General features: G+C 43.0%; 3 protein-coding genes across 10 annotated transcripts; 2 read left to right on the top strand and 1 right to left on the bottom strand.

Annotated features, from left to right (window-relative positions):
- Positions 1 to 300: 300 nt before the first annotated feature.
- Positions 301 to 7,112, bottom strand: LOC112887520 (probable starch synthase 4, chloroplastic/amyloplastic). Of its 4 annotated transcripts, none has more exons than XR_003227571.1 (16): positions 6,813 to 7,112; positions 6,284 to 6,392; positions 5,998 to 6,070; positions 4,974 to 5,901; positions 4,806 to 4,857; positions 4,085 to 4,207; positions 3,925 to 4,000; positions 3,665 to 3,849; positions 3,375 to 3,566; positions 3,209 to 3,277; positions 2,180 to 2,389; positions 1,936 to 2,061; positions 1,576 to 1,724; positions 1,315 to 1,376; positions 1,149 to 1,224; positions 301 to 1,051 (listed from the first exon to the last, which is right to left on the bottom strand). XR_003227571.1 is itself a non-coding variant. In XM_025953710.1 (16 exons), exons 1-16 carry the CDS (start codon positions 6,935 to 6,937, stop codon positions 881 to 883), a joined length of 2,730 nt encoding a protein of 909 aa, XP_025809495.1. In that variant the 5' UTR covers positions 6,938 to 7,109; the 3' UTR covers positions 301 to 880. The 4 variants fall into 4 exon arrangements, 1 of the variants encoding a protein (XP_025809495.1); XR_003227570.1 differs by having other exon boundaries at positions 5,998 to 6,073; XM_025953710.1 differs by having other exon boundaries at positions 1,576 to 1,712; positions 1,923 to 2,061; positions 5,998 to 6,073; positions 6,813 to 7,109.
- A 5,392-nt stretch (positions 7,113 to 12,504) lies between these two features.
- On the top strand, positions 12,505 to 13,841 carry LOC112886278 (probable serine acetyltransferase 5). Its single transcript, XM_025952125.1, has one exon. The coding sequence runs from the start codon at positions 12,631 to 12,633 to the stop codon at positions 13,600 to 13,602; it is 972 nt and encodes a 323-aa protein (XP_025807910.1). The 5' UTR covers positions 12,505 to 12,630; the 3' UTR covers positions 13,603 to 13,841.
- Positions 13,842 to 15,064: 1,223 nt separating this feature from the next.
- LOC112886276 (disease resistance protein RGA2-like) lies at positions 15,065 to 19,912 on the top strand. 5 transcript variants are annotated; one of them, XM_025952123.1, is made up of 4 exons: positions 15,065 to 17,568; positions 17,948 to 18,167; positions 18,246 to 18,744; positions 18,817 to 19,912. In XM_025952123.1, exons 2-4 carry the CDS (start codon positions 17,987 to 17,989, stop codon positions 19,754 to 19,756), a joined length of 1,620 nt encoding a protein of 539 aa, XP_025807908.1. In that variant the 5' UTR covers positions 15,065 to 17,568; positions 17,948 to 17,986; the 3' UTR covers positions 19,757 to 19,912. The 5 variants fall into 5 exon arrangements, with proteins under 5 accessions (XP_025807908.1, XP_025807909.1, XP_025807907.1 ...); XM_025952124.1 differs by having other exon boundaries at positions 18,246 to 18,627; XM_025952121.1 differs by having other exon boundaries at positions 15,068 to 17,249; positions 17,340 to 17,568; positions 18,246 to 19,912.
- The last annotated feature ends 681 nt before the right edge of the window (positions 19,913 to 20,593 follow it).

The raw sequence follows: 20,593 nt of genomic DNA on the forward strand, positions 1-20,593 counted from the left end.
TGCCGTGTACACGACTTGTTTGTCGAGCCACCTGACGAGGAACGAACAAGGATCACGTCTCCGAACGCACCGCGGCGATGTACCACTCCCATGCCCCCTCTGACCCAGAACAGTATTTGTCGTTCAGTAGTAAGTATTTCAAATAGAAACAACCATACTCCACATTTATAAACATATCCATATGAGCAATCTATTGTTCCATTTGGATCCAAGTACTAATGGATAAAAATGCTAAATTTAGCACCAGCTCATCTAAATAAATAGAAGTGCTAATGGAGCGGAATAAACTTTACTCAAGACTTAAAAACTTTAGCATATACTAATATATGGTAAAGTTTAACGTCCAACTTTAACTTCTCCAAACTGGCCCTATATTCTATATCCTTTGTCACTTCTCTTGTCTTAAACGATTGAAGCAAACATGTTGTTGAGACGACCGACTTTCCAAAGATAAGAGTATAATTTGCACCAGTTTATGCCAAAAAACATTACATGAACCCTATAATCTCTCAATTAACAGCTTCATAGAGCTACACAACCACGTGTATAACTGGATATTTGTTCGCACTGGCATCCTAATCTCATGTGTGCTTCTGCACCCAACAGTAGCTGCGTCTCCAAGCATCCTGATCTCATGATGATGTGTGCTTCGAAAAATACCCTTTCTGTATTTTCCTGTATATATCTCTTTTGATCCGTCGGGAACTGCGCGTGACGCCACGCCGCCATTTGTACACCCAAGTAGGTAGCGATGCACAATGTGTTTCTTCGCTTCTCCAGCGAATATGCTCAGTTCAGGGAGCTGATAGAACTGCATTTACCATACGTTAAAGCAGCATCCGGGAGAGTCCATGGAGGCATCAGGAACAATCTCTGCTGTTTATGTTGCCGCCCTTGCTCGAGCAGCTGCTCTCTGGTAGATGTCTTCGTATTGGGAGGCTGAAGTATCCCAGCTGAAATCTATCTTCATGTCTTTCTGCACTAACTGTTTCCAGACTTCAGGTTTTCTATGGTAGTAGTTGAAAGCTCTTTCCAATGCACTATCAAAGCCCTATCAAGATGAACACCTCACATTAGCTGTCTGTAGGCACCAAAATATCATATATTCCAATACGTTAGCTCAGGATGTACACAGATACAGCAATCACCTGCTCATCAGCCTTCAAAAATGTGAAACCATTTCGCAGTTCCATGGGTATCGTTTCATCGTCGAAATCGAAGACACTAAAATTTACAAAGCAAATCAGAGCAGCATTGTCAATGCGTGTTTGAAGGTGCCAACAGTGTTGCAGGGATTGATGGCTCATGATTTACCTGTCATTCAGACCACCAGTTTTCCGAACAACTGGCACAGAACCATATCGCATAGCTATCATCTATGGAAGAAAAACAGGTCAGAATCGCACACCAGAAGACAAGCACGTTTAACTATCAAGCAGGCATGACTTATCTAGTTTACTTATACGAAGATACCAGAAGATGAAGACGGTAAAGGACGTTTGTCAGTAAATACAAGTACACATCATGTACAGTGCTAATTGCTAAACCGTTAAATTAAATATGAAGAAACCATACCTGAGTGAGGCCACATGGCTCAAACATAGAAGGAACAATGAACATATCTGATGCTGCAAAAATCATATGCGATAGAGCATCATCATACTTCAAAAGCAGCCTGATATTGTTATTGTTCTGAAATTGGTCTGCAATCCCTCAAACTCCCTCTGTGAAAGAAATGGACAACAAATACGTTAAGTGTTATGATTGCGAGGAATCAGCTGTTCAATAAAGAGCTAAAAAACATGGTATTTTGAACAATCAATGCGTGCTTTCATGATTAATAAACTATTCATGAGGAACTGAAGGCTGTTTTCCTTTTCTTTCAAGGTTCAAGTATGGCCAAATATAATAAAATACTCCACCAAGGAAACACACCTGAATGTTTGGTACTGGACTGGAACCTAGGAGAATGAACTGTCCACCTAACTCAGCTGTTTTATATATTGCATGCCTGATGAGATGTACACCCTTTTGAGGAACAAGCCTTGTAATGCAACCGACCTGCTTGAGGAAACTTCAGTTCTCTAGTAAATCTTGAAGAGAGGAATATGCTCAAATCAAGTACAGAGTCAGCCTATACATACAAAGATTTACAATGGCTTTGAGGATAAAAACATACGAGTGGTTGGGAAGCATTTGCAGAAGACATCTTGAGCTGCTTCCTGAGAGCTGCTTTGTTTGCTGATTTTCCATATAGATCATTAGCACTGTATTGGACCTTGAGAAACCTATCTGTAGAAGGATTCCATGTATCTGTGTCGATGCCATTAAGTATTCCAACAAATTTCTTGGAATGTATTTTAAGTGTATCTTGGAGCCCACGCCCACCCTGAGCAATGGAGCAACTTTGTCAGTAACAAAACGTTGAGACAGGATAAAGTCATGATTCTAAAAACTAATTATGGCAAATAGTAACACCACAGCCAGATCAACCCTTATCTAAGGACTAAGTAGTGTATTTGAATTAGAAAATTTCAAGCATCCATCCTCTTTATACAATTCCTAGGGATGCAAGTGGTGACCCTAATAGGTAGTCTTGGGGTCAGTTCGTTAGTTCACTTGTATCCCATTTCCTTTGCTTTGAAATCTGTGTAGTTCAATAAAATGATCTTTTTTGGAGAATCAAAACTTGCATCCCTAGCAACTCCCATGCGATGATCTATTTTTGTCCATGGAGAAATATTGAGAAGAAAATATTGCATTGTTAGACAAAGATCCGTAACTTACATTCAACAGGTTTGCTTTGGATTGTTCAATAATGTCTTATTTACAAACTCAACATCCTTATAATATAGTTTTTGGCCTTAAACCTCAATAGTGGGAGACTACTGTTTAAACAATGAATTATACAAGAACTTGGCACCCCTACAACTACGGAAATTGGCCTCCCTTCATTTCAATAACCTTGAAACGCGACAAATGTTGATAATATACATGAATAAATTTTTTATCCTTTGGGGAATCTTTACAGAATTTTGTTTCTTTAGTTTTTTATATACTTTTTATACTTTTGAAAGTATGAGGGTTAGGGAAAATAGGGGTACCACAACGTTTCTGTTATACAACAGACAAGAGAGGCCAGAAATCAATACGTTAGTTGCATCCAATGGGCATTCACACTGGACCCGAAGGTAAAAAGAAATAGTACCTCTGAGCGCACCTCTTGAGCATATGTTGGTGATACAGTTGTGACAATGTTGGAATACACAATTGCACCCTGAACATCATAAGCGCATAGAATCATTATTAGTGATACCATAAAGCTAAAACTCTAGTTTCAACTCTTCTGCTACACATTTTCCATAGGTCGATACCTTAACGACATTTATTCTGCCATGTGAATTATCCCGCATTCTGTCTGCTCTATCCAGGTGCTCAACATCAAGGCCACAGTATGCTAAATCCTGGGCTGGAGCCGTTCCTTGATATTCAAAATTGTGACAGGTAAAACAAATTCTAGCTGAGTTGAAGCCCAGATTTGCATATACATCCCAATAAAGAGGTGCCTGGAGATTGCAATGTAACAAAAAGAAATAAATTACCTTCAACTTAGTAAATCACCTAAGGAAAACATGATCTATTTTACGCAATCTTTAAATCTTACAACAAATGCAGTCTGCCAGTCATGACAGTGAATTATGTCAACTTTCTTCCCAGATTGGTAAAGCAATTCCAGTGCCACACGGCTAAAGTAGGAAAAACGTTTGAAGTCATCATGCTCCCCATAGTATTGTGCCCTCCAGAAGAACTTGCCTGGATGCTGCGGCTCAATAAAGTAGACAGGAAGGCCTGCATTTGCTAAATTTGGTTAGGCCTCTGCATATTTAATATAATACAACAGTAGAACTGAGTGTTGACTGGAACCTTCAACAGTCCCGGTCCATATTTTGTTGGCAAACATATTCCCCTCAAAGTAGGACTGCACCACAACGTCTAGAACCTGCACAATCACCAAACAGCAATCTTAAATCAAACAGAAAATGCAACTAAATGCATAATACGAGATAAGAAACCAAATACATACCTTAAGATTATTAATTTGGTTATGCTGCATGCAGTCATATTTGGGAAGAATTATCTCAACTAGGTTCCCCTTTTTCTGAAGTGCCTTCCCAAGACCAGCGATCACATCTGCCAGACCACCAACCTACACAATAATGCGAACAAGAAAGCTAAAAGATGACCAACTGGATCGGAAAGTAATTAGCGTATACACTAAATAATACTCTAAAATAATTAGCGAACCATCACATTGGTGGTTTGATATAAGGAACCAGCATAATATGTATGTATTTTATACTCTGGTAGATGGATTGGAGATCAGCACAATTTAACTAAGCTATAGCTTATTTTAAAGCTTCAGGCAATTTAGTAGTGAACCAATATCAAAACTGTGACTTTGCAGGTTTAGGTACACTTTCAATTGTATCGAATTTGTTCCCCTCTCCAATCAATCCTTAAGATTCTCAAAATCTGGAAAATACTTGAGTAGAACACTACTGTTGAATGAGTTGGAGAATACTATTGGCTGCCTCCCTCGCAAACCAAAACACACATGCCCCCCTATTAGAACTTACTACAGTTCAAATCGAGCACTAGAAAAAGTGATACTTTACAATCAACAGGACTGCTAGGTTCTGTTTTGCACCTAGTTTTATGCAGCATATTACACAGCAACTTATCAAGAAATAAGATAATTAAATCACACATACTTGATGAAAAACTGAATTAGTAACAAAGATCACCTTTGCAACAGGAGCCATCTCTGCTGCTATATGGACAATGTGCAAACCAGAACTGCATTCAATAATAAAATATTTGATCATATCAAATATACATATAAATATTTTCTGAAGCATAGGTTGTTGTATAAACAAGGTTCTTCCTCTTATTGGCAAAGGAGAAAGTGGTACCTAGTTCCTGGTAGTGCCATCTTTAGAAAACTATCTATCAGTTCCCTCTCTGACTTTCCTCTAGATGACAAGTATGCTTCCCGAAGGCGATTATCCCTTTTCCAAGCCATTTCTCTTAGTATATTTGCATCATTGTTGGCTATTTTCTTCTCAAGTGACCACCCATCAATCAGAAGAGAGATCCTACTCCAGAACTCTGATGGCATGCCTTCTGCATAATGCTCCATTGACTTCTTCTCACTTTCCTTAATTAGTTTACTGAGAGTATCATGAAACTCCACTATTGAGTGTTCATAAAGTTCAATTTGAGAATGCATTTCACGATTACAAGCTTGGAAGCGTTCTTCTATTGATTTTACCCTTTTCTTCAAAAGATCAACCAAATAAAGACAGAACTCTGATATGTTTGTTGCTCCTAATGATGCTTCTAGTTTGTCAACCTTATCCTGGAAGTCGTGATAGCCATCTAGTATCAGAGCAGCATGCTCAACTTGGTTTGCTGTGGACTCAAGCAATTCTTCCAAATTTTCTACTTTCTCCCACCAGGCATCATGTTGCATAGGACCAAGTTTCAACATATCAGATTGGGCAGCTATGAATGCACACTCCAGCTCCCTAAGGGAAGCATCTAAAAGAGCACGCTCTTTCTCCAGCTTGAATAAACTCTCTTCTGTCTCAGTTATCTCAATAAGCTTTTCTTTAAAAAAAGTTATGTCATCCTTCAGTAGCATATTCTCTTCCTTTAGTACATCAAACTCCAGAGCCTCTGCATCAGACATTCCTTTGCTAGAAAGCTCAGATTGTGCACCCGTTTCTGATAATTTTATCTCTAAATTGTTTATCTCTTGTTGCAAAGCTTCCTTCTCTTTAATAATTTTGTCAGCACGTTCCAATGCCTGAAGACGAGCTTGATTCAGAAGCAATATATCTAACAAAATAAAGTTTGAATTTTGTCATGCAAATGTCTTCAGATTTGTATATCATAAAGAGCTATGTGAAGATTCACAAGGAAAGAATCCCCTACTCTTCTCAGTGTTTTGTATCATTTCAACCAAATCTTCCAGTTGAATGTTTGGTAGGCCATTTTCATCTTCAGACTTCTGCGGGCAAATATCAAAACAGGAACTCTTAAAAGCAACCAGAAGAGGATCAATACTTCCTAATAATGTTCATGCTAATTAATATCCATAAGTTGCAGTGAAATAATAAAAATATATGAAACATTGAACAAACACTCGTATCAAACACTAAAGCATAGAATACATCTTATGGAATGGAACACATAATTGCTACAGAATCTGCTGCAATACCTGTTGGTGTTCATCATCACTGGAAGCTCCTGCTCTATCTCTCTGAATATTAACCCTGTTACGGTAGTTAGCACTAGGTGTGCTCTGCTGAGGAGGTTGCGCGCCAGTCCTGGCACAAGAAAATAGAACTATATACATATATCGTCGATTCCAGCAATTAAACATATGTACATAAGGAGCCACGATGATCTGATCATGACTGCAGAACATTACTGGACAGTTTAGCACTGGGGTTTATAAATGCCTAAAACAGTGTGATCAAGCATGACAAAGCACTAGTAGAGACTGCGATAGGCCATTCCCTACATACAACGCACGCACGGTCGACGATTCCCACAGTGTGCGGCCACTGCAAAGTGTGCATATAACATACAGCAATACGAATCCAGTCACGACACGGCGATCGCCAAAAGACCCCCAACGCTCCATGTTGCAAGCAATACCCCGAACACATCACGAGCGCCTTCTACTGTCCTTCATGCAGCTACCATGGAAAAAACGCGCGTTCTCAAAGCAACCTACTAGTTACCTGAGATTGCGGTGTCGAGGCCGACGGGACACCGCAAGGCGGTTGCGCCCCGAGATCGAGGATGGTGCGGGGCGGCGGCACAGGAGAGCGGTCGCCTCGGCGCCCGGCGCCGCCGAGCACGCCATAGGAAGCTGGGGAGGAGGGTAGAGTGAGCGGTGGGCCCCGAGGCGGCGGCGTCGGGATTCGCGTGGGCGGCGGTTGGAAAAAAGCTGCGGAGTGGAGTGAGACGGAAGCGTGGGCTGGGGCGCGTGGCCGTGCGGTGTGGCTGGGGGCGGCGGGTGTCCCGTGCGCTGCGCGGGGAAGGCGGAGGGAGGAGGAGGGCCAAACAGAGACGAGGCTATCTGGCCGCCTGGGGCCCGCTGATAGGTGGGGCCACGGCGGCAGTGGGTACTGGGTAGTCTGCCGTCTGAACCAGTGCCCGCGGGAAATGGGCATCACGTTTTTTTTATACTATAAATATAAACGGGGTAGTACTAAACGAGTTTTTTTTTGAATTTTTTTGCATGCTGATCTGGCTTGCAAGTGGCAAAGGCGTTCTTTTTGTCTAGCCCCAAGCAATTTCGTAGAGCCTTGATGGCCACAAACAATGATTTTTCAGTGTCATAAGATAAATTTCTCTGCCCTTTTCTCTTTCCTTTTTGGCAGTGCTAAGTTCACTTAGGGCTTCTCCAGTGGTGATAAAAAGCGATTCATGTGCTGACCTGGAATTGAACCATACCAGCTCAAACTACTGGAGTATTCGACGCATGGGCAGGTGAGAGAAGAATCGCCTCTCATTTATGAGTCGATGCAAGGGCAAAGAATATTATTTCGGCTGCAGGAGGAGCCTGTTCACGAGAGACGCCGAGAGTGAGTGTTTTCTCTAGTTTTTTTAATTATATGGCGGGACCCACTTGGAGAGGGAACATTCTAGAGTAACTTTTTTATCATCCAACAATGCTACGTGTCACGTATGAGTCGCTTTTTTTCATCCGACCGCTGCTGATGCCCGCTTCCTTTGACATTTGCGAACTGTTGTCGCTGCAAAGTTCACCGTAAGCAGGTTTAAGATGGCATTGATAGGATAAAGACATTATGCATGTTTCTGAGCACCATCATGGCGTCTTTTGCAAAAACCTTTACAGGCAACTTTTGTCACATGCATTCATCAAATTGGGGGTCCGTTGAACTTACGATTCGCAGGCAAAAAAGAAGTAAGTACGACTTTATTTTAGAAAAGAAAACCAACTGCGTAAGACACGTTATATTATATGAGGGTGAATATGAGAAAAAAGAGGTACCATATAACAATAAGAAAATATGTTATAGATAAATAAGAGACTACTATTATATAGCTTGGCTCTTGCATCTTGGCTAATAGCCAAGCAGTTGGCTTTTATTATTGGACTTGCACTAGAGAAAAGCTCTAACTAAGCTAAATAGCTTACCTTATAATCTAATTTTTGACTCTCCAACCACCCAACTTATAAAAAACTATCCACAACTATTACGGCTCATAGTAAGCTTTTTTTTTAGATAAAATAAGCTTGGAGGATCCAAACGACACCTAAAAAACTCTAGTGCTGTATAGTCTTCACAAGTTGCTCTCGTTGCAAAGTTCACTTAGCTCCTAGTTTTGTTTGATGTTTTTTCAAGCTGCTGTCACTGCAAAGTTAACAACCAGCAGTTTTAGACAACTGACACTGATAGGCACAGAGATATCGCACATGATCTCGTGCATATCTTTAGCCTTCTGCAAGAACTTATGTCATCAGCAACTTTAATCACAATCATCAAATCAGAAAATGAACATAATCGTTGAGCATACAGTCTTTTTTTTTAGAAGGAGTGCAATTCATTAATTTGATAAATATTTACAATCAAAATGTACAAGCTCATGAACACATGTAGGAGATTGATCTCTCCAAACGAACATAATCGTTGAACATACAATCTGTAAAACTAACAACACTCAACTACATAAACTCTGCATCATTTGTTTCTTTAAACCTCTGTGTAGCACAATACAGCCGGTTGACCTTCAAAAACTAGGTGTTGGGCAACACTATCCCGAAAGAACGAATGTTCCTTCCATTCAGTCTAGATTCATTGCTACTGCGCTCAGATAGTAAACATAGAAAAAACAACATTTTTCTGCGAAGAGAAGAAAAACAGCATTATCTACTACCGATGAATATGAGCACCTCTTAGCATGAGTTTTTTTTCTATGAAACACGTCTTAGGGCATGTACAACGCCCTTAAATAGGCTGTCTCTACAGGGGGCGCTAGGGTGTTTTTTGCAAAAAAACACTGAAGCCGTCGCCTGGTGGGGAGACGTCGCTGGCTCTTCACCCAAGTTGGAACCGACGATCCCTCCTCCGACTGTATGTGTTCGTCCGTCTCTTGCAGATCCAGTGCGCCAGCCCTCCTCCGATTCTCCGTTGGTGCCATATCCAGGTGCAAAATCGGTTCCCCTCCCAACTCCCCGCCATCTTCTCTCCCAAATCTCACTTCTCTGGCTCTGGTTCGGCGGTGACGATGCAGAACAAATCGGGATCGACCGACCGTCGGTCGTCTGCTGCGCTGCGCTCGACCACCGGCCGTCGGCCCTTTGTGGCCCCATCTGCAGCCACCGCCGTCGCCACCGCCCGGTTTCCATCTGCTGGGGGACTGCACTTGGGCACTGGCGTTCATGGATCCTCACCCGGCGGCGGCAACATATCCTCTCTCGGCGCAGCTGGAGTCCCATCATCTGCAGCCTTTCAGGGCTCCACTCCCGTCGCAGGTTCCTCGGCTGCAACTCACCCCAGCGACCCTAGATTTCCCTTGGGCAAAGGCGTCCATGGCTCATCCCCTGGAGGTCGCCCCTCCCCTGGATTCCCCTTGGGTGCAGGTTCGACTGTTGGCTTCACTTCGTCTATGTCCCAGCACCACGACCTTCTTCCTCCTTTTCTGATTTATTTGAAAGGTAATCGATACTTGTTCAATATGGCTGCTTGCTTGTTCAGTATTCAGCATGTTTGCTTGCTTTCATGTGTTGAGTACGACTGATTGCTTGCATGTGTTGAGCAGAACTAGTTCTGCTTCATCCTCTGGCAGCGCTGCTTTTGCTTCATCCCTTGGCGGAGCACCACCCTCCTTTTCAGACTTGCTGCAAAGGTACCTTCTCAGCCATGGCATGCTCTGTATGAAATGGTACTGCAATGACATGATTCATGAAGTTCTGAACTAAGTATAATCTGGGCATGTATTTAGTAGAAGTAAGTATTGTGGCAAGTATAGTTGTTCAACTTAACAGAATGCGATGCATAATAGGTTCTGTTTCTTTTCATTTTTCAGTTCTGATGGACTTATGAACTATATGATGATGGGCCAGCAGCGTAATCTACCTGATAATTCTCATTTTGTTGGAGGAACATCACATTGCACACAAGTGGAGGAAGCTGATGACAACCCTATTGACATCGAGGGCAACGATGGAGACGAAGAAGTCAGGACTGAGGCAAGACTAATATGGAAACCAGAGGAAGATGGGAGAGTGGTATGTTCATAACTTAGCTTGTTCTTGTTCTATCAATTTCAATCTGTACTTACAAATTCTCTTTGAATGCAGATGAGTGCTTGGCTCAAACACTCCATCGACCCACTTCGTGGAAATAATAAGAAGTCCGATAAATATTGGACGGATGTCCAGAAGGAGTACAATCAAGCTACTGTAAAAAAATAGATGGAGAACCACAAAGCAGAATAAAGACAGATGGCACAAAATCAATAAATTGACAAGCTTGTTCAATGATTGTTGGTTGAAAGCTAAGAGGGTTTACACCAGTGGATACTCGGATGAAATGTGGTTAGAGAAAGCACATAAATTCTTTGAGGAGGAGAACAAAGAATTACATTTTCAGCTTACGAATGTTTGGTACATGGTTTGTAATGAGGCGAAGTGGATGAGTTATAATGATCATAGTCGAGGCAAGAGGAAGGAGATGGAGAAGGGCAGCACACAAGAAGGAGGACTGGAAGATGTTGACCTTCCTCGACCAATTGGACAAAAGGCAGCTAAAAGAGCTGCACTTGAAGGAAAAGGAAAATCTAAAGCGAGTGCGATAAATGTAGAAGAGCTTGATAGGTTTGAGAAAATTCAGAACAATGTCGCAGCCAATCGTACGAAGGCTCTTGAAATGCAAGGAAAGATTCATAGTGACAAGATTGAGGCGTCTAAAATTGCTTTGCAAACAGCAAAGGAAGAGAAGGAGGTCAAAATGCTGGAAACTTATTCAAGCCTACTCAAACATGATACTTCGGGAATGCTGGACGATATTAGAGCTGAGCACGTTGCTGCTCTAAAATGTTTGAGGAGCAAGTTGTTTCCAGAACTGTCGTAGCTGAGCACAAGAGGAGGAGTATTGAACTATGTTTAAGTTGAACTTTGTTTTAGCTGATCTATATGCTACCTTATATATATTGAACTATGTTTAAGTTGAACTTTCTTTTAGCTCATCTATATACTACCTTATATGTACTGATCTGTAAACTGAAATGAACTGAACACACGCTGCCATGCTGCCATGTGAACACATGCTGCCATGCTGCCGTGTGAACTGAAACAAGCCGTGTGAACTGAAACACGCTGGTTCAGTTGCTGCCGTGTGAACAAATCCATGGTGGCCTGTATATATACGGACTGCAGGAGGCCTCTCACACCATGCCACTGAAATGGATGATCCAAGTGCAGGAGGATGATGAAGATACTCAGACAACTAACATGCATGCCAAAGATGAAGATGTATACACTCTAGATGACATGCTCGCCGATGATGAGTTCATAGAAGACTATATTGATCATATCGGTGACAATATCCTAGCCAATTTGCAAGACCAACCCAAACGACGTCGGTTTTTCCGTAGAAGGTATATTCCAAGGCCTCGTGAAATAGCACATCTCGATCTATATGCTTGCTATTTCTCTAAGTCTCCAATCTACACCGATGAGATGTTTCGCCGGAGGTACAAAATGAAACGAAGTCTCTTTCTACGGGTCGTTGAAAAACTTGGTGAATGGTCACCTTATTTCAATATTGCAACCGACTGTGTTGGAAGAGAGGGCTTGTCACTTCTACAGAGATGTACTGCTGCCATTCGCATGCTAGCTTATGGTACTCCGGCTGACGAACTTGATGAAAATTTGAAGATTGCAGCAAGCATAGCTTTGGAGTGTCTACGAAATACGGGATAGGTCAAAGCATATCGAGCTCAAGAATGATTTAGTTGAACATTTATGGCAGCGATATGGTCATCAATTTCGAGATGAACAAGATTAGTTGAAAAATTAGCTTCTATATGACATATTATGTGATACATTTAATGTAAGTATTATGATTTTGGAAGACAACATATATATGGATACAAAATGTGTATGCACATTTGATCAAGGGTGTTTTTAATTCTACTATACATATGCATTTATTATATACTTATAGATACTCCGTTGTATAACAGAGTCTGTTGTATAACAGAATCTCTTGACTGTCTGTTACATTTGGAGAACCGTTTTGGTGTCTACGCATTGTACATGCCCTTAGCATGCATGAGTTGACACTGAAGATGATGGCTAGTCATGCCGATGCTAACACGGTCTTATCACTTCGGAGGCTGAGCAGGGCTTGCAGCGCAGGCTCTCCACTTGTCCCGTGCTCGGCATATATACACCCTCCGCAATCGAGCACGGACCACCGGCCGCATCTCGCATCGCAAGTGGCCCGCGTCCCTCGGCTCGTTCGCCCGCCACCGGTTCCGTGCCCCGCGAGGCCGCAGCCCGACCCCTCCGCGGGCCCAGCGATGCCGGCCGGCCAGCCGCACGCGCACGAGGCCGGCGGCGGCGGGGGCGGCGCCGCGAACCACTCCAACCACCACCCGGCGGCCCACTCGCCGCCGCCGCCCGCGCTCCCCGCGGAGGTGGTGCCGGCGTACCCGCCCCCCGAGTCGGAGGACGACGAGACCTGGGTCTGGACCCAGATCAAGGCGGAGGCCCGCCGCGACGCGGACGCGGAGCCGGCGCTCGCCTCGTTCCTCTACGCCACCGTGTTGTCCCACCCGTCCCTGCCGCGCTCCCTCTCCTTCCACCTCGCCAACAAGCTCTGCTCCTCCACCCTCCTCTCCACGCTCCTCTACGACCTCTTCCTCGCCACGCTCGCTGCGCACCCCTCCCTCCGCGCCGCCGTCGTCGCCGACCTCCTCGCCGCACGGTCCCGCGACCCCGCCTGCGTCGGGTTCTCGCACTGCCTCCTCAACTACAAGGGGTTCCTCGCCATCCAGGCCCACCGCGTCGCGCACGTGCTCTGGGCGCAGCAGCGACGCCCCCTCGCGCTCGCGCTCCAGTCCCGCGTCGCCGACGTCTTCGCCGTCGACATCCACCCAGCCGCCGTCGTAGGGAAGGGCATCCTCCTCGACCACGCCACCGGCGTCGTCATCGGTGAGACGGCCGTCGTCGGCGACAACGTCTCGATCCTCCATCACGTCACCTTGGGCGGGACTGGGAAGGCGGTGGGCGACAGGCACCCCAAGATTGGGGATGGTGTGCTGATTGGCGCAGGAGCCACGATTCTTGGTAACGTGAAAATTGGCTCCGGGGCTAAGATTGGGGCAGGATCCGTGGTGCTGATAGATGTGCCGGCAAGGAGCACAGCAGTGGGGAACCCTGCCAGGTTGATCGGTGGGAAGAAGTCTGAGGGCGAGAAGGATGAGGACATGCCGGGGGAGTCCATGGATCACACATCCTTCATACGGCAATGGTCGGACTACACCATATGAGATCAATTTTCCAAGGTCTATTACTCTTCCTCTGTATCATTAGTAATGGTGATGTACCAAATAGTGATGTACTCCACTTTGTTGTGTGCTATGGTTTTGTCTGCGATGAACTGTACTGTAGAAGCATAGATTTGATGATCAGTCGTTTCGTCAGCTGATTGTGCCATGCTCAGATACTGATAAATTGTGATTGATGAATGAATAAAGCTGTATGTCTATGGAGGAGTTGATTGCGTTTTGCCACTTGCCTTGTGAATCAAGCTCCAAGGACAGAGGATATCTCATCTGATGGAGTTTTGTTATTCTATATTCTGTTGTTTCTCTGATATGGAAACATTTTGTGTCTTGAATAATTGAATGTGGTGCATTGTTCCCTCTTGTAGAAGATACTAATCATAGAATAATTGAATGTTTTTTTTTGTTTTTGAAGTTCATTCTGTAAATCAGCCTGCTTTACTACCGCAAACATCTCTTTAAACGTAGTTCTGGGTTAGTTTTAGCAGCAACATTATCATTCCTTTGCCTGAATGCAAAAATTATTACTCCCTGCACCGTTACTCTTAGCTGTTTTTCTTTTGGGTAAAATGTTCAGCGGCGACTTTTTTGTTTGCTTGTAACATTTATTAAAATTGCTGCAGATCTGCTGAGAAAATTTAAAAACCTTCATGCATTATAAGTAACTTTTTTTTCATCTGGTAGTATGGATGTGTCTATAGCCATTCCCTTTAATTTTTACATGTTTTCTTATCCATTCATTTCTGGAAGGACATCTGGTATGGTTTCGCTATCATTAAGATATGCATGCTTTGTCTGTCTGGTGGGAGTATTTAATTACCGAATTTGTTAGTTAACATTTTGGTAATCCTTTTCTTTAGATGTGTTTCTGTTAACTTTATTTAGTTATTTGCTGTACTGATTAATGTCCGAGTGTTAAAAGTTAAACAGCGGTGAAGGTACTGCAGTTCAAATCAAATGTGCTCGGTTGAGTCTCAACACTAGGGACTTGTATATATAAAAAGTAACTCTTCAAAATCTATTCTTTTTTCTGTGTCTAATTCTGTTCTTTTGGGAAAACGCTTAAACCTTGGTAGGGTTCGAATTATATGGAATAGGTAACAAATAGTAAATATTTATTCTTGTCTAGCTTCTGTTTTGTGTTATCTGTTCAAACTTCTGTGCAGTTTGGCATAAGTAGTACTTACACGAGGGGATTTTGTAAGGAGTAAGAGAGGGAATCCGATCTAAAGAAAACTGTTACAGAAAACCTGGTAGTTAATGAAGAACCTCTATCGTGCTCATGTGCTCTGGTCATCTGAGTAGTAGATGTTCAAGACAGTCTTACCGTGCTTTGAATAGTTCACCAAACATTGATTTATCATACTTTCAGCATGTATATGATAACTACCAATTGGTGCGCTTACAACAATATTCAACACAGATAGTTGCATTTTCTGCCTATCTGATTTTGTGTCTGTACCTTGAGCCTGAGGGTTGCAGAATGCGGCAGACTGCATATTGTGCAGGCAGTGGGGTTGGCAAGCAAATTAGACCATGTTCTCCTATCTGTTATAGTAGTAATAATTTTTTGAACCATATGTCACCCCTCAAACCATACAATGATGAATTACATTTAGAACCTAAATCACAAGCTTCTGCTGGTAATTCTTTGAATTAAAAGTGACCCCTCATATCTTACAACGATCATTAAGGGACATATGTCCAATCAATATTTAATACAAAGCTAGCTTTTCCTCCTATACTAGGGATTGGCTTAATTAATTTCCTTGCAGATCTTTTAGTAAATCGTAATCTGCTATCAGTTCAGCCTTACTGCATCTTTCTCTTTACTGTTGACTAGTGTATGTCCTTTTCTACTGTTATGGTAGTACATGAACTTGGTTGGCCCATGGTAACTCTACCTGTAATTGTGATTTCTAAATGGTGTGTACTCACCACTGAGTAGATGCTCAAATAAGGTCGCTGTCTCGGTACCACAGTCATGGCTTGTTGTCGTTGAGTGTCGCACGTTGTTTTATCAAAGGATTGGATCTTGTGTCTTCCAATGGACCTAGTTGCTTAAAAATAAGTGTAAAACTTACTGGTTCTAGAACATCCAGGTGTCTGTACCACTCCAATTGTGCCAAGTTGATGCATCACATCCATTATGCATTATTCTGACATATGAAGAGTATTACTGATTTGCTTAGATTTGCAGTGCCACTGATGCATTATGTTTTATTAGTGCTGACTGTTGACACCTCACCAAACATTATGTTTTCTCCCATTTGGGATCAATATCAACAGTCGATCCTACTTTTATCTCTTCAAATTTTAACAACTACAGAATCTGGCTGTGTTCACTTGTGCCTTCAAGTCTCAATTGATGTTTTATTTTTTCAGCCCCCAAACTCGTATATCTGTGCTACTGTCTATTGATATTTGCAGCAGGTCAGCGCACTTGATCCTAAAGGTGGAAATCTTCTTCACACCGAGCAGAGCAGATTGCTCCAGGTATGGTCTCACTTCTCAGTAGCACATTGGAAGGAAAATGGTGCTTTTATAATGCTAAACATTTGATTGGTTACATTATATTGTCTTAGCTTGACAATCGGGGCTCAACTTGATTAGGCTACTTTTTTATAGTGGAAATAGGCTAGACTACTTTGCATAACAAGTTGCCTGATTGTTGTATTCAGCCCATGAACACAAGCGCTCAGGCCCAGAGGTGTCATCAACTTTGGGATCCTGGGCTGCTGGGCATGCAAAAGTCGCAGACTAACGGGCTGCACCTCAATGTCATGACTTGAACCATTATCGGTCAATCTAGAAAGTCAAGGAGCTGGTGGAGCTCACTTAGTGCCAAGATGGGTTCCTCTTCTATAGAACATTAGTCAAAGAAATGTTGAAATGCACTGGATCTGCATCATTGAATGACGTAATAAGTTTCATTCCTTCAGTATACTTAATCCTCAGTTGACAAGTTCGTCCCATGGCTAAGCTTTCCCCTCTAAACGTATCACTGGGGCCATTGGTATTTGGTTGGTCTTCTGCTTTTCTGCACCGTGTGACCCTACCCCATTCCTAAGGCTAGTGTATTGAAAGATCCAGCCAAGTAAAGATTTGTGTAATCGCTACTAAAAATTCTCCCAAGAGCATACCTGCTGCAAATGGAATTTAGCCTGCACTGTTACAGAATTCGGAAAACCGCGCCAAGATCGCCAAGATCTTCAGTAGAGTAAGCAAAGACCGCAGCAGGACTTAGATTCTCTGTGGAGCACTCGAATTGCTCCGCACCATCTTCAGAGAGCCATTCAGCATTGATCCATATCCTTCAGGGGTTTTTTTCGAATAACGATCCATATCCTTCATGGCTGGCAAATGTCTGTAAGCAGACCACTGCTGAGGAGAACATGTAAAAGGTTAGAGCAGCTACTTCTTAGGGCCTGTATCATCGATGAGGAGGCCAAGGGTAGGCATGTCAGAATCCAAGTGACAGCTCCAGATCCTGAGAGATGAAATGTTTAGAGGCTGCTACCTTCGATGGCTTAAGATACAGAGCAATTCAAGACAGGGTCAAAGACAAGGTGAGTCACCCTTTGGATCAAATATAGATTCAATCTGGCTAAGCAAAATTCAGTTGCAGAAAGGTAAGAGGATTTGGTAAGAAGATGGTCCATGGTCTAGAAAGCATCATTGATGATATAAAGAGGTTTCTGATGATATTTTTTTTTCTGCAGTACCCTTGTATGCACCGGCAGCCTTATAGCGCCCATTTGCCTTTGGATTTGGTCGAGATATGGAATGAGAAAGGTTCATTGAACTTGTGCTGAGAACAGAACCTTCTGGCAGTGAAGGATTGGGCGTATTTTCTTTCAATAGTTGGTTTCAGCACAAACGGGAAAGAGCACTCTTGTGGAACGTGTCTGATGCGATGATCAATGAGAGGGTAATAAAACTGGTGCTTAGGTAATAACACTTGTCTTTTTTGCCTGTATGATACTCACCAAGTGCTTATTAGCTTATAAGGTAGATAGGATGATTTGTTTGATTTATATGCCAACAAGGATTTTAGACCTATTTAAGCACTCATTTGCATTGGAGGAGATATATGTACTAACTTATTAATCATGTGATAGCATTGCATTTCCTCTCTTTAGGCACTCATGCCTAAGCACTATGCATTATATATGCCCTTAGCTATATGATTTAGACGCCAAGAAAGAGACATGGTTTTCAAGAATAAGCCCTTTGGGCATTGTGCAGTGGTTCATACCTTTTAGAGATACGATTCGATTCTTTATTCCGCATATCCTTACTTTTGCTTTGCATCCAATGTCTCCAGCAGCTTCATAATCAGTAGGAATCAATCCAAAGGAAAGCATGAATGATGAAATGGGTGCTCGTTTTCTTGTATATTCCTAGGAGGCCAGCCAGTATGTTAGTTGTGACAGGAGCAGCATCGAATCTTCAGCGTTCAATCCACGCGGCCAACCCGCTTTCTCGGCTGGTCCTGCACTTTCTCAACCTTCAAGAGGAATCAGCAGCCACTACATACACTCTCAAGGGTTAGCACTACTTGCATTGGTGCCACGAAATAGGTTGCTCCTCTTCCCCTCTTGCAAGATTACATTCCTTGCTTGCAGAATCTCTCCCAAAGATTATGGGGTTCGCAGCAGAGATATTCTCCAGTGTGGTCGTCGCCGAGCTCGTGAACAGGTGCATGTCGTTCCTGTTCGCCAAGTGTGAGAACAAGCAGGCGACGGCGACCGTGCAGGAGGACCTGCAGCTGCTGCGCCGCCTGCTGATGAGGGGTGACACGATCGTCGAGGAGGCCGAGCGGCGGCACGTCGCGAACCGGGACATGCTGCGGCAGCTCAGCGCCCTGAGGGATGCGGCGTACAGGGGCTACTACGTCCTCGACACCGTCAGGTGCCGAGCCCTTCCTAGAGGAGGAGGAGGAGGAGGGAGCCACAGCAACGAGGAGGAGGAAGAGGTGAACCGCCGCCGCGCCTTCGCCCTGTCCAGGTTCAACCCGGCGAAGCGTGTGTGCTACCCATCTGGTGAAGCTGATGATGCTACTAGCTCGGTAGAGCTGAGGAAAATGGTTTGCAGCCTGGAAGCCATGATCGATGGCATGGATGGGTTTGTTGTGCTCTTGATGAGCTGCCCTCCCTTGTACCGCGAGCCTTACAGTGCCCATCTGTTCATGGACAGGTGCATGTTTGGCCGCAACATGGAGAGAGAAAGGATCGTGGAGTTCTTGCTGCAGACTGAGCCTCCGCCTGGTGCTGGAAATCTGGGTGTTCTTCCCATCGTTGGCCCCGCGCATATTGGGAAGAGCACTCTCGTGGAGCATGTTTGCCACGATGTGAAAGTGTGCAGCCATTTCTCCTTGATCATGGTTTTCAGTGGGAATGAACTTAAAGACGAGACTGCGGCAAGCTTCAGAGACAAGTGTGTGATCAAGCACCAAAATGATCAGGCCTCGAAGGGAAGAGTGTTGATTGTCGTAGAGCTCTTAGAGGATGTGGATGAAGAGGCATGGAAGAGGCTCTACTCCAGTGAAAGAAGCATGTCCCAGGGGAGCAAAATGATCATCACCAGTCGATCAGATAAAATTGTGAGGTTTGGGACAACACAAGCACTTAGGTTGAAATGCCTGCCTATCGAAGCCTACTGGTATTTGTTCAGGACGGCTGCCTTTGGAAGTGATGACCCAGGGCAGCATCCTAAGATGGTATCCTTAGCATTGGAGATGGCGATTTTGATGCAAGGATCTTTCATGTTCGCGTATATGGGTGCTGCCCTGTTAAACACTAATTTCAATACTCAAAGCTGGTCCAGGATTCTAACGAGGGTGAGACAGTACTTTCAAAAGAATGCCTCCTTGATTGGAGAATACCCTGATGACATCAAGGTTAAGGATTATCCTCGATATACTTGGAATGTAATCAAAGAGAAACCAGACAAATATTTTATGCTGCATGACATCTACCAAAGAGACTCTGGTCAGGAGGTTCCAGATATATCATTCTTAGATCTCCAAGCCGGGCGTGCTCAACCACCACCAGGGAAGTATGAGATACTTTTCATGAGATCTCCAATTCCACCGTACTTCAACTACATATGTGCATGTGAGATCCGTGATATGTAAGTAATATAAGCATCATAAGGTTGCACGGAGATGTAAGTGTGTGCACATTTGGATCACCTTTTGAGTTGAGAATGATGTAAAAATTTGGCTATGTGCAGTCGTGGAGGCCGGAAACATTTCTCTTCTCTGAAAAAGAATTTGGACAGTTAGAAAGAATCCAAGTGTATTTCTGTTGTAGAGTTGAAACATTGCGCATGTTCTAGCTTAAACGTGGCACTATTAGGACAAGAAACCATTACCGATCACTATTTATAAATTCACATCATTATAATTACCAGACAGTAAGATGAACTACTCATTTAATGTTGAACTACTCATTTCATAATGTTTAATTATAAATTACATGAACTTTGTTAAAATCAGAATGCTAATTTTTTTATAATTGTAAACATTGACTTTAGCTATTTATTAATTATGCGAACTCTTTGGTTTAATATAGGCTATTAGATTATCGTAACAAACAATAATGTATATTCCTTTGTTTTCCAATTAACGGGCAATTTTCTGGCCCTTTAAATCGAATATGTTAGCTCCTTTTAACTCTGCTTTATTGTATAATAGACTAACCTAAAATGTGCATGCACCTATCTATAGATTAACCACCGCTGTCAACTGTCATTTATGAAAAAATCAACATAAAATGAGCATGTACCTGTTAGTAAATAATCATCTTGTACAATCATCTTTATCTATTATCAACATAATATACCGTCGTTAAAAATGAGCTGAATGATGGGGAAGAAGACAACATAGTTTTATTGGGGCATAATTTTGTTGCACGCGGCATGCACCTCAAAGTTACAATTCAAATGATACTATCATGCAAAATGTAATGAA

The sequence above is a fragment of the Panicum hallii genome, chromosome 3 (genome assembly GCF_002211085.1).
Source record: "Panicum hallii strain FIL2 chromosome 3, PHallii_v3.1, whole genome shotgun sequence".
In the NCBI taxonomy this organism is placed as follows: domain Eukaryota; kingdom Viridiplantae; phylum Streptophyta; class Magnoliopsida; order Poales; family Poaceae; genus Panicum; species Panicum hallii.